At 33.5% G+C, this 13,427-nt stretch overlaps 2 protein-coding genes across 4 annotated transcripts; one reads left to right on the top strand and one right to left on the bottom strand.

The window, feature by feature from the left end:
- The first annotated feature begins 1,604 nt into the window (after window positions 1–1,604).
- LOC112740534 (casein kinase 1-like protein 10) lies at window positions 1,605–8,537 on the top strand. Of its 3 annotated transcripts, none has more exons than XM_072215935.1 (14): window positions 1,605–1,650; window positions 3,990–4,030; window positions 4,728–4,797; window positions 5,041–5,189; window positions 5,279–5,374; window positions 5,550–5,620; window positions 6,008–6,069; window positions 6,197–6,260; window positions 6,364–6,448; window positions 6,917–7,043; window positions 7,154–7,230; window positions 7,322–7,385; window positions 7,542–7,660; window positions 7,770–8,537. In XM_072215935.1, the coding sequence occupies exons 1-14, from the start codon at window positions 1,620–1,622 to the stop codon at window positions 8,172–8,174; spliced, it is 1,461 nt and encodes a 486-aa protein (XP_072072036.1). In that variant the 5' UTR covers window positions 1,605–1,619; the 3' UTR covers window positions 8,175–8,537. The 3 variants fall into 3 exon arrangements, with proteins under 3 accessions (XP_072072036.1, XP_025644998.1, XP_025644989.1); XM_025789213.3 differs by lacking the exon at window positions 1,605–1,650 and adding an exon at window positions 1,734–2,510; XM_025789204.3 differs by lacking the exon at window positions 1,605–1,650 and adding an exon at window positions 2,581–3,867.
- A 654-nt stretch (window positions 8,538–9,191) lies between these two features.
- LOC112740563 (vacuolar protein sorting-associated protein 2 homolog 3) lies at window positions 9,192–12,627 on the bottom strand. Its single transcript, XM_025789220.3, has 11 exons — window positions 12,333–12,627; window positions 12,088–12,132; window positions 11,947–11,981; window positions 11,792–11,842; window positions 10,964–11,068; window positions 10,773–10,844; window positions 10,312–10,383; window positions 10,128–10,208; window positions 9,910–9,945; window positions 9,759–9,814; window positions 9,192–9,506 (listed from the first exon to the last, which is right to left on the bottom strand). The coding sequence occupies exons 1-11, from the start codon at window positions 12,367–12,369 to the stop codon at window positions 9,455–9,457; spliced, it is 642 nt and encodes a 213-aa protein (XP_025645005.1). The 5' UTR covers window positions 12,370–12,627; the 3' UTR covers window positions 9,192–9,454.
- Between the last annotated feature and the right edge of the window lie 800 nt (window positions 12,628–13,427).

The raw sequence follows: 13,427 nt of genomic DNA on the forward strand, positions 1-13,427 counted from the left end.
AGACCGACAGAGCACCCAGTAAAGAGGTTGGATGAGATGGAAGATGAACAATTGGTGAAAGGAAGAGGAAGACCTAAGAAGACCATCCATGAGGTGGTCAAACGAGATCTATATGTAAACGGTCTCTCTATAGACATGATACATGACAGAGCTCAATGGCATCATTTGATTCATGTAGCCGACCCCACCTAGTGAGACAAGAATTTGTTGTTGTTGTTGTAAAATTATTAGTTAATCAGAATTTTTACTAGAATTTTATTACCAAAATGATGTTACAATGCTACTAACCCTTAGATGAATAAATGAGTTAGGTTGTATAGTATTTGGTGTTTATTTGGATGTCATTAAGTAGATAAAAAAAATATTTTTTAATAAAAAAATTTTTTTTAGTATGTTTGTTAAATTTTTAATAATAAAAGTAAAAATACTAGAAAAATAAAAAAATTTGAAAAAGCTATAATTTATATTTTTTAAAAGATATTTTTTACATAATAAATAAAAAAATTATTTTTATATTATTATACCTAAACATAATTGATAAATAAAAAAAATTTGTGATTAAGCAGGGCCTCAAGGCCTATAAAAAGATCTTGTTATATGAGATATCCAAACATAAAATTACTTTTATTTTTCTATAAAATCTTTAAAAAAATCTTTTTTTTAAAAGTAAAATATCGTTTTTGTCCCCAACGTTTAGGATAAGTCCTATTTGTGTCCTTAGCGTTTAAATTGTTCTATTTGTATCCCTAACGTTTATAAAAGTTATTCAATGTTATCATGCTGTCAATTATACTAATAGATCAGATTGTATTTTTCAATTATTCTCACTTGGATGTATTCATTTTCAATTAGGTCTCATTTGGATGTGTTCGATTTTAATATTGTATCCAAAATTTGTATTCAGGTTCAATTTTGTCCCTAAAAAAGTGAATTATGTAAATGTTGCAGGGACGAGTTTCAACTTTTAATAAGTTATTATCCGGAGTGGATCATCGGTTCTGACCTAGACATTGGTATTCTAGTTTCAAAAAGAGATTTTCAGAACTCCAACTAAAGCTCATGATGTGTAATTGATGACAGGATAACATTGAATCACTTTTACAAACATTAAGGATATAAATAAGACGATTTAAACGTTAGTAATACAAATAGGACTTACTTCAAACGGTTGAAACAAAAATAATATTTTACTATTTTTTTAAAAACCCACCTAAATATTTCAATTTTAAAAAAATAAAAATATTACAATTATATTTAAGTTAAATATACAATAATAAAAAATGCTTTTCTGTTTATTCATTATTTAAAAACATATTTTTTAAGTAAAAAATCTTTAAAAACTTATAATTTCTCTAAAAATATATTTTTTATTTTTTTAATATTTTTGCTTCTACTATTAAAATTTTACCAAATATACTAACAAATAAAAAAATTCAATAAAAAATCTGTTTCTAACGAACTCTAAAGAAGTCTGAATCCTGAATCCCAATTGTGATTCTAACATGTAACATCCATCTTTGGTAGAAATTTCAAATTACATAAATGATATTGGAACGGCTTCCATGCATCATTTTAGTGCACAACAAGAGGGACAAAAAATGAAAAAAACACTATCAAGCATGGAGCAATGCATTGGACCACAGTCCCACAGTATGTCTCCTCTATCTATCCAGGTTCCAATCTTCAGCATAATATTGATTATCATAAATAATTCATATAATGCTATTATCAACGACATTACAAGTTACATAAACATAATTAACACTTTCGATTACAATTAACAGCACACGTTTCAGTATTAAGTACGCGAATCGTAAGTAGAAACAGTGAATTAAACACGGAATCAACAAATTACAAACACATCATAAGCAATTTCTTTCTTCTCAATTTCCACTATATTCGATTGTAATAGAAAAACAATCCACAAACGACTCTCATAAACCCTAACTCAACCACACAATTTTGAATATATACTCTCATCCAGCATTCTTAGCCGGAGTATGCGCCTCCGCCGCCGGGATCTTCACTGCCCTAACTTCTTAGGGCTCTCGATCATCCTCGAGGTAATCTTCGTAACGGTACAGTCGCGGCGACGACGGAGAGGATATCTTTGGTGCAGTCGCGGAGGGAGATGAATTCTTTGGTGGAGGATCCGAAGGGCGCGGGGAGGCGAGGGAGACTGTCGATCTTCGCGGCGGCGGAGTCCTCGAAGGCACGGTTGAAGAAGATCTCGGAAGAGAAAGGGTAGAAGGAGCGGACGCCGGTGAAGGTGGCGAGGGTAGCGGTGAACGGGGGGAGGGGTCGTCGGATGAAGAAAGGGACAAGGTCTCGGAGGAGATGACCAAGGTCCGTCAGGGGCGGGCGGAAGCGGTGGTGGCTGCGAGGGCAACGAGGAGGCCAAGGACGACGGCTATCTTGAGGAGGTGGGCCACGATAGAGAGCGCAATTGGAATAAAGAAATTGAACGCAGAAGAATGTGTGTCGGGTGGAAAAGAAAGTACAATAGAAAGGTTTTGGTTTTTTGACTCTTTTTTTTTTTTCATGCATAGGTTTTCCAATTTAACCCTCTAAAGGTTTCCCTTACATAATAGATAAGGAAATTATTATTCTCGTTCTTAATTCCTAATATTTTCATCTATTATATATTATTTTAAAATTATTTTTACGATAATTTTTTTTATAATTCTAAAAAAGTTTAATGATATATTGCCCATCTTTATTTTGGTTTAAATATATGTGTATTATTCCTTTATTTGGTATATTTTCTTCATTATTGTTGTGATTTTGTCTTTGTAAGATCATATTTTCTCTATTAACTAAAAAATTAGAGTAAATATATATAGATTTATTAATATTTTTAATAGGATTTAAGATAGAATAGCATTAATTCTTTTTTAAAACCAAAACACTAAAAAAAATAAGAGTAATATTGATAATTAGTTATTTACTCTAAAAAGATCAAGACAAAATAATATTTTATTAAAAAATAAAATTTATATTTTAAAACAAAAATAACATTTGTCAAAAAAAAGAAAACAAGATTTTCTTATTATAATCTCTCTCTCTCATACATGCACATTTGTTTTCTGCGGCCATTCCTTTCTCTCTCTCTCTCTTTCTCTCTCTTCAAACCAGACAAGACACAGCTTCCTCCGTTAATCCTCCAAACTTTCTGTTTTTGTGGAAACTGCCTTTTTGTCTCTTCCTATCTCTCAATCCAGAACATACCCTTCAATTTCATCTTCCAATTTTCCCCCTTTTCTTTTGCATAAAGTTCATTTTTTCTCTCTCATAATTTTCTTTGTGCCACCATCAAGTTCTTTTCTTTCTTTTCTTTTTTTAATCCCCCTCCTCCTTCCTCTTATTCTCCTCCTCCATGGTCAATGGGGTCCTGTTTCTTAAGGGCTTCAATTTTTGTTGAACTAGGTTGATTCAATGGGGTTACCTTTTGGAGGAATGTAGCTGGAGGAGGTTCTTTTTATGCTATGAATAAAGAATTTCATCCTCATTCGTTATGGGGATGATGCAAATTCCATAAATTTGATTCAATCTTTTGTTCTTTCAAAATTTAATTTGTTTTCTATACAAGCCAATTTAGCTTTATTATATCATCTGGGTTCTCAATTTTTATTGGGTTTGGTTGGAAATTGGAGGCAAGCTTGGATTTTTTTCTTCTTTTCTTTTTTCGTTTTGGACTCTGGTGAATCTCTGTTGTTTGGGATTGTGCACAATCAATTAGTGCATTGAGGCACACAAAATTGAGCAGAAAAAGGTCATAGCAGTTGATTATCATGGATCATATTATTGGTGGGAAGTTTAAACTTGGAAGGAAAATTGGGAGTGGGTCTTTTGGGGAGCTCTTTATATGTATGTTCATTCTTTTTTCCTTTTTTTTTTGTTTTTGTTTGTTTTGAACTAATTAATTTGATTCTTATTATATTGTTTTCATGTTGATGTTAACATATTTCTTCTTTTGTTTCTTATGTTAGGTGTTAATATACAAACTGGAGAGGAGGTTGCTTGTAAGCTGGTATGTTAAAAAATTTCTGCTTCTTTTAACCCTTTTCTTAATCTTTTCTTATGATGGTTCTAAAATTTTTTATTCTATCTTGAATGTATAAAATGGATAGGATGATTCTCCATGGGGTCTTTTATTATTTCTGGTGGTAAACATTTTGTTAAGGTTGTTTTTCTTAATGAGATGGGGGTTCCTAGTTTCCTACTATGTATAAGGATGCATGAAATTTAGCATGAGATAATGAGTTTAACTTTTATCTGGATAAATAACAAAAGAAATGGCATGCCGTAATGTTTTGTTAACTTGATTTTGGGATGATAATGGATGATCAAGGTTTAACGTAGATCAATAAGGTAGCGTTCGGTTATTGCCTAAGACAGAGGAGACAGAAACTAAGCCACTAAGGACAAAAATATGTTTGCAGAAGGGGATGGAAACCCGGATAATTTTTAGGATAGTTTCATTACTTCCAAAACAGAGAGGAACACAAGAGACATATCCTGGAGATGATTTTTAAACTAATTTTTGTACCTTAAAGTGAAATGTTAAATGTAAATTTGGACTTACTTTGTAATTTGTTTTACGGCTGCTGGATGCACACTTTGGTTCCCAATGTTAAAATACAATTTACTTTGGATTATGAATCATGTTTTACTGCCAGATAACGACATTAGTTTGCTCATGATATTCTGTGGTTTGAATTTCTCAGGAGCCTGTGAAGACCAGGCATCCACAGCTTCACTATGAGTCGAAATTGTATATGCTTCTCCAAGGAGGAAGTAAGTCTAGATCTATTTATTCTTTTAGTATTGGGTGTGCTAAAATTATTATTTAACTTAATCGTAGAAGTTTCACGGGGAAACCAAAAATGTTTTTGCAGTTGTTAGTAACATGCTCCATATTTTAGTCTTTTAATTGGTCTTATTTGTCCCCTCCAAACAAAGTGAATAAGAAAAATGTTATAAGACCATGTAGAATGTCTCATTTTGAGTAATCTAATATGGTTCTTTTCCTTCATGTAGCGGGGATTCCCCATCTCAAGTGGTTTGGTGTTGAGGGAGACTACAATGTCATGGTTATTGACCTCCTCGGTCCAAGTCTAGAAGATTTGTTTAATTATTGCAACCGTAAGTTCTCATTGAAGACAGTGTTAATGCTTGCTGATCAATTGGTAAGTCTAATCAGCAACGATTATCCAAGAAGGCACCTTAGGTACTGATTTGAAAGTTTTAGTTACCTCATTTTATTGTTTGATTGCAGATTAACAGAGTCGAATATATGCATTCAAGAGGTTTTCTTCACCGGGACATAAAGCCAGACAATTTTTTAATGGGCTTAGGCCGCAAAGCAAATCAGGTGTGTTATTTTTTCTGTATTTACACTTTTTGTTCCCGACATATGAATAGTTTATATGCTTACTCCCTAACTTGTATAAATTTTATTTTTGGATGCGTGAAGCATAACTCCGTTTTTCTGAGCATGCAAATTTGAGTTCTTCTAACTATATATCATTTCTGGTATCTCATTTCAGGTATACATTATTGACTATGGCCTTGCGAAAAAGTATAGGGATCTTCAAACTCATAGACACATACCATACAGGTTAGTGTCCTCATTATTTCAAGATATTAAGGTTCATTATTTAAGTGAAAACTTGAGCAAAACAAAACATGTAGTCTTAATAATTGCATGATCTTGGTATTTAATGTATGTGCGCATGTGTGCGTGTTTGTTTTTTTGGCATCTCTTTAGCCAGCTTTAATGCCATTTCTAGTGGAAACTGGAAAGTTTAAAACTTAAGTTTTTGTAATATTAGTATATTTTATCTAATACCATCAAACCGGGTTCCACAAGTTCCACTTAACTCTTATAGAAGAGTGCATTATGCGAATCCAAACCCAGTTACCCAAAACAGGGACTTAAGCAGCCTGGGATTTGTATTCAGTTTCAATATTTGAGTAAAAAGTCATGTTTGTCTTCCTTGAACAGGGAAAACAAGAATCTTACTGGTACAGCACGCTATGCAAGTGTCAACACACATCTTGGAATTGGTGAGTGCTATTATTGTACAGTTTATTCTTTCTTTTTCTTTTCCCTGTTGATAAAAATTAGAAGTGGGTTATTACATATAGTATTGAACGTTTCCAATTATCTGATTGCACTTTACTTTTCTGGCAGAACAAAGCAGAAGGGATGATCTGGAATCTCTTGGCTATGTGCTCATGTACTTCTTAAGGGGAAGGTAAGATAATCGACCAACATATCTTTTCTACTCGATACTGGAGTTTGGATGTTATTACAATATATTTTTAGTACTATCACCTTCTTGCATTTTGTTTTTTCAGTCTTCCCTGGCAGGGACTTAAGGCTGGCAACAAAAAACAAAAATATGATAGAATCAGTGAGAAGAAAGTATCAACTCCCATAGAGGTATGAAGAGTAGCTAGATCCTTTTAGACTTTTCTCGATAAAACTAGCAGGTGTTTGTTTCAGCTGAATAATCACCTTCCTGAAAAAATAAATCAGGTTCCACACATTTGAATAAATCTATAAAAATAATCAGAATTTTATTTTAAAAGAAAAAAAGAAACAAGTTTTCAGCTTTTTCAATCATGTTGAAGATTTGAGCCTCAAAATCACTATTTTTCAAAAATGGAAACAAACATACCCCCAAACTGTTAATCTAGATCTAGATTATGATGTTAAAACTAGATTAGGTACATAGACCTGATCTTCAATTGTTTGATGTCATGGAGGTTAATTCTTAATCCTGTCTTCATTGCATTTGAATATGGCATTTGGCATAACCAGTAAAACTTTCCCTCTTCCTTTTTGCTTCTGTCTCAGATCAGATCTTAATCTTACTGCTCTTGTTGAATTATATGCTTGTATGAACAGGTGCTCTGCAAATCATATCCTGCTGAGTTTGTATCATACTTCCATTACTGCCGTTCTTTGCGGTTTGAAGACAAGCCAGATTATTCATATCTAAAGAGACTTTTCCGTGACCTGTTTATTCGAGAAGGCATGTTAATCCAAAACATATAGTTTGGAGGATCCATTCAGTGTATTATTTTGAAACACGAAGTATTTTTTTGTGTTTGTAAATTAATCTGAACAATTTTGTTGCTGTAGGCCATCAATTCGACTATGTTTTTGACTGGACTGTACTGAAGTATCCACATGTTGGCGACAGCAGCTCTAGAGGGCGGGTTAGCACTTTAATCTTTTTCTTATTTTATTTTTTTGCTTTCTATTTACTTATTTTGATGGTTACTTAACATTAGTTGTCGCAATTAACAGAATGGTGCCGGCAAGGCAGCTATGAATGCTGGGCCAACTGCATACAAACCTGAAAAGATCTCAGGTCTGTTCTTTTTCACCTTAGTACTATTCCAGAATATAATAGTTTTAGACCATTCTGCCATCATTATCTTTCATTGCTTACATCATAATGAAATTAATTAACCTGTCTCAAATTCGAAAAGTATATAACCCTGAATCATGTGCATGCTTCTTTTAGTTGGAAGAGATAGCCGAGAGCAATACGATGTATACGACCGGAGGAACCAAATGACTAGCCCTCCTGTTGATCACATAAGATACAGAAGTTCTGACGATGTAGCAATACACAGGGATATGGTAATATTTTGTTTCCTTACTTTTCTTTATTATTATTAACTCATTGCTGAAGCTATGCATCATTTATTCAAAATTTCTGACGTTTGGTGGCTTTACCTTGTATTGACAGCACCATGATGAATATGACGAATACAATACAACTCGTTATGCGAGCACTTCAAGAAGGGCTATAGTCACATCAAATAAGCATGTTTCCTCAGGCGACTATGGTTATGCTGGGATGACTCCGAGTAGGGGCTACGGTGGGATGACCCCAAGTAGAGGCTACGGTAACCCTGGCATGACCCCAAGTAGGGGTCATCCCACCGGTCATGCCGGTAACCCTGGCATGACCCCAAGCAGGGCCTTTCCTGTTCATCCAGGCATGACCCCGAGCAGGGGCCATCCAACCACCACACATCGGATTCAACCTATTTATGAGACCAAACCAGCAACTTTTACTCGCAATGGATCTACAAGACGCCAGCGTGATGAAACTCTAAGGAACTTCGAGCACCTTAATATCAGGAAGTAATCAAGTAAAGGGGGTGCACCTTGTCTTCTAAACTCCTATATTGCCCCGGGAAATGCTCGAATGGATTTTATTCAAGAACAATCTCAAGCATTGTTGAAAGAATCAAAGTTCATGTGAATATTAGTATATATTACTGAATCAACAATGAGGTCATTAATGGTCATTAATGCCATGATCTCTTAAACCTCACTTTTTTTTTTGTTTCCGACCGGGGACTATTTTCTGCCCCCCATGCTTGCCCCTGAAGGTTACAATGTGTTCTTTAAAAAACATGCAAAAGGGAATCCAACAAGATTCTTGTTATATAAAAATATTTTATTATTATTATTATTATATATACTAGATGAAACTGAGTTGTAGTAAGATATGATGATCATACAGTGTTATTGTCGGTTGACATGAGGTCCAACACTGTCTATATAATGTTTATTACCACCTACCCTTTGAGAAATTGAATTTATTGAGAAGCTTGCATTTGGTTTCAAACTAGAAAATTCAGTGTCATGATCTTTTACATTCTTATACATTTCTTGTCAAGAAAGGCGCGTACATTCGACTCACATTTTCAATCTATGGATGTAGAGACAGAGAGAGATTTTCTGGCTCTTACTCACTTATTTCCTCTAACAAAAATGTTATTCGTACACTAAAATCAGCCATTAAAATTAGCGACCAATGTATTTGTGTATAAATACATGTGTGATTTAATTTATTTTCAAAGTGTATTTATATTCCAGCATGTATTTTATACTAGGGGTTGATTTTGGTGTAGACGTGGCATAGTCCTTCCTCTAAATGAATGTAAAAGCACTAGTTTTCAAAAAACTATCTTTAAGGACCACCTTTGGGTTGGTTTATGTGCTGATTTTTTTGCTTGATGTTTAATGATCAATCTATAGTTCTACATGAATACTTAAAATGTATGAACAAGACATGAAGCCGAGGCTTCAAGAATCAAATATGCTGATGTTTTTGGTAAGGTGTGATAAAAAATAAAATAAAAATAAAGAGATGAAATTGTAATGCATCTCAACATAAATGGGGACATCATTTTTTTATCACCCAGAACATACAACAAAGTATTTTTGCATAGTTGCATTTACAGATAGCATCAAACTCAGTTATGATGTTCTGTGATTTAATGTTCTTTCCATCCCCAATTACAAGTACTATGGTATATATTCTCTATCTCAGCTTAGAATCCATTCCATTACATTGAAGGAGTTATGGAAAGAATTTACAACTGAGTTTAATGGGAATCATAATCTTTGAACATAATATTATGGGTTTCTAAGAGCGGCCAAACGCTCCTCAAGTTCATCAATGCCAGAGCTGAAAATGCATCAAATTTCCAAGGTCAAATAATCTGAACATAAAAATCAAACATCTAAAGTTTTAACATAGTAGAGAAAGAAAATTGATGAAAAATTAATGTTAGATGGCATTCCCAGTTACCTGCAGCAAATATAATTTACATAAAGGAATCCAATCTTCTTTTATACAATTTCTTTTACTCAAAAAAGAAATTTAGAACGAAGGAAAGCTGATAAACTATTGATGAAAAGGAAATTCGATCATAAATACCTGCCAACATTTTCGGTATTCTTTGATTTGATTCTCCCTTTGGGGGCTGCTGATAACTGGAAAAGTTCAAAGTGAAGACAAATCAATTAGATTGAGCAAAAGCATTGAAACAAATGATAACAGTGTAGAGATTATTGAAAACGATTCCAACCTGTGAGGCAACGTCAACGCCAATTTCATCAAGCACCTGTTCGAAAAGTCAATTGAAATTTCCATCAAATCCTTTTTGTAATTTCAAAAGCCTTGGTACCTCAAAATAACCAAATCTTGAATTTCTGCCTTATTCGGACTAATTGCTCACTTTGCGAATGCACAATCATTACTTTAGTTCTAAACCTTATACACTAGACTATAAACCAAATGCAGTACCTGATTTGTCAGCTCTTCAGTCTCGTCTTCAGCTTCATCATCATCCAAGGCTTCATCTATGGCATCCGACATCATTTCAGTCTGGACATATAAAATACACCATAATAGTCCGTGATCCATGGAAACTTAAGTAACAATGATCTGTACCAACTTTAAAATATTCTAAAATCAAACATAATCTCACGGTCATATCCATTTGTGCTGATTGTTTCTGGAACTCCTGTATAGTTTTGGCCTGCTTTGCAGGTGCCATTTGCTGTAAACAAGATTCTCGAATTTAGCACAGGTGAAGACGGTTAAAATAAATTATGCAGAAACTACTTCATGGACTCCAATAACAAAAAGAGATTCCTCACAAGCCTTTGAAAAAACGAAAAATTTCAATAACTTGACCATTCAATGGAAACTAAACTCTCTCACTCTCACAAGCCTGATAATAAGTAATAACCCATAAATGCCAACCTTGTAAACACTAGCACATCAAGCGGTCAATGCCTTGATTCAATGTCATTGTCAAGTCAAAATACATAATAACATTTGCCAAAAATCATGCGAGACTTTCATACAAACAAAGAACTTTCGAGTCTCTCTATGAAAAGAGAAATTTTGGGATATAACTAAATTATAAAGATAAAAACATGTTACCTTATTCATAGCTGCCATTGCCTTAGTGGCACCTTTCATGCCAACAGCAATGGAAGACTGAGCATGCATCGCCTGTGTAAGAAACAAAAAATGTAGCAACGACCACAAATCATCTATCTTTCGTTCATGCTCACTCGCAAGTACGAAAAACAAGAGACCATAGAGATAACAGTTAAACAACTCAGGCCTACCTGTGTGTGAGTTGCTATGCCCCTCATCTGAGCTCGACTACCTTGAAGATTAGCTATTTGTTGCCTAAGCCTGATCAACTGCCGTGCTAGAATTTTAGTTGCAGCCTGAAAAAAATGCATGATGTGTAAGGGAAATATCAAAAACCCACGTGCAGTATATCAACAACATATCATGGTAACAGATGATCAAGTCTGAATGCAGAAAACAAAACTATGATCAACGCATATCATAGTTAGGAAAACACAACGAAAGCAAGTCCGCCTCTAAGATAAACAATTGAAGGCGCATAATATCCACCATCGGGCCCTATTTAGTAACTATCTTAATACATGATTATAGAGATATTTGGAGAGACAAACTTATTTGGAGATGGAAATAGATTTAGAAATAGGCAAAATGCGTTAGTGTACAAGGACAAAATTTGATTGATATTCTATCCATCCAAAAACTAGAGACAATAGAATAGTGACAAAGACATAACTTTTCTATCTTATCCCTATCTTCTGTCCCGTAATATCTATCTTGAGACACTTACTAAACACAACCTTAAAGTTTATAGGTTTAAATTCATGATATACTTTAAACTAGAGTAAGACAATACATCAAGGAGCGTGATTTGATAGCTTAAAAGAGTGAATACCAGCCACTCAAAGATTCGAACTAATGTCAGATAATTCTATTGAAAATTCCAGCAGCTAAATTCTGGCAAATCAATAGCTTTCCATCAAATCAAATCAAAGGTGAGTACCGATTACCGAATACCCCTTTACTTGCACACTTTAGAAACAAAGTCGCTTTCAAAGATCTTTGTTCGGTTAGTTATGTACCTCATTTCCTGTCTTAGCAGTTCTCTTTATCTCAGCAACAAGCTTCTTTTCCTAAAAATATAGAAAAGCAACCACATCAGAACATAACACTCAAAACTTGAAGAATAATAGGATACTCAAATTCAATCCTTAAAAGAGTTTGATTAGAAACTTACTTCCAATTGCAATGCACTAATTTCCTTCTCTATACCTGTGGATTATAATCAAGAAAAACACATTAATATGTAAAATTGGCAACCTTAACAAGAACACCTTTAATAGCAGTTATGAACTGAAAACTGCGTCAATTGCATTACCTCTAGTAGCATTTGCCATTTCTCGTTTACTCTCCCTAAGAACCTCTGGAAAAAAAAAAAAAACAAAAAAACAAAAAAACACCAATGGAACATGAGAAAAAAAAGTATTTGAGGTCAATAAATCAAGGGCATTGTAAATTAAGAAGAGTTTCAATTGAAACAAACATCCAATAATTGATGGGACAAGCAATGATGAGATATAAATCAGAAATGTTTTATTTGAAAGAAAAAGGAAGAGGAGGAACCTTTGGGAGATGGTTTCTTAGAGAAGATGTTCTTCATGGTGTGTGAACACAACGTAGTATCTGTCGAAGTCTTGGTTTTGTGAAAGGGGATTCCAAAGGGTACTGAGAATCAGTGTTCAGATCAGAACCCCGAACCAATGCTGGAGAGTGCAGGTACATAACATAACAAACATCCTCGTATTTATTAATTTTTTTTTTTTTCCTTTTTGGTATTATTGTAATATTTTTTTCCGCAGTATCCCAAACCGACGAATAAAAAATCAAGCCATTGCAGATTGAATATTATTATTTATTTAAAAATTTGGTTTGACATTATAGCATTTATTAATTTATTTCTCCACTGGAGTGTTGTTTCCTTTACTTTGGACCGCACTTCTCCAGGACTATGATTTTATTTTCCTTTTCTGGGTATACTTTTTTTTCTTTCTTTGATTGGGTTAGTAATTTGGGCCAGTTGCCAAAATCTAACTCATTTGTCGAGCTCCCCTGGTGTCTATGTCTATGTCCGTGTCGCATGTGAGAATAAAATGAGATAAAATATCAAGAACAGTCAATGAGCTTTAATTCAAATGATATATGTTTCTCTTTTTTATCAAAAAGTCTTAGGTTCAAATTTTTTGTAATACAAATTTAATCAAAAAGGAGGATTTCATGTGTGTGTGGGTGTGGTGTGTGTGAGTGTGTAACCTAGAATTTGGGTTATCCAATCCATCGACCAAAAAAAAAAAAGATGTCAAGAACAAAATACAAAGATAAAAAAATGTTAAAATTAGTGTCTTTACCGATATTGAAGTGTGTTGGTGCAGTTTGGTGGTGGCTCGTTACATCATTTTTAAATTAAAAAAATTAAGAGTTTAATATTATAAAATAAATAAATAAAAAAGATATAATAAATATAAAATAAAGAAGTATAAATAAAAAATTTTAATATTAATATTTACTAATATAATTATTTCATTATAATAATAGAAGTAACTCATCTATTTACTCGTATTATATATACTGCAACTTAAGAATTTAGAGAGAGAAATAGAAAGAAAGGGAATTGTGTATGAAAGAGAGAAGAGTATTTTTATTGTTGCGGTGTGTGTTTCT

The sequence above is a fragment of the Arachis hypogaea genome, chromosome 2 (assembly GCF_003086295.3).
Source record: "Arachis hypogaea cultivar Tifrunner chromosome 2, arahy.Tifrunner.gnm2.J5K5, whole genome shotgun sequence".
NCBI lineage: Eukaryota > Viridiplantae > Streptophyta > Magnoliopsida > Fabales > Fabaceae > Arachis > Arachis hypogaea.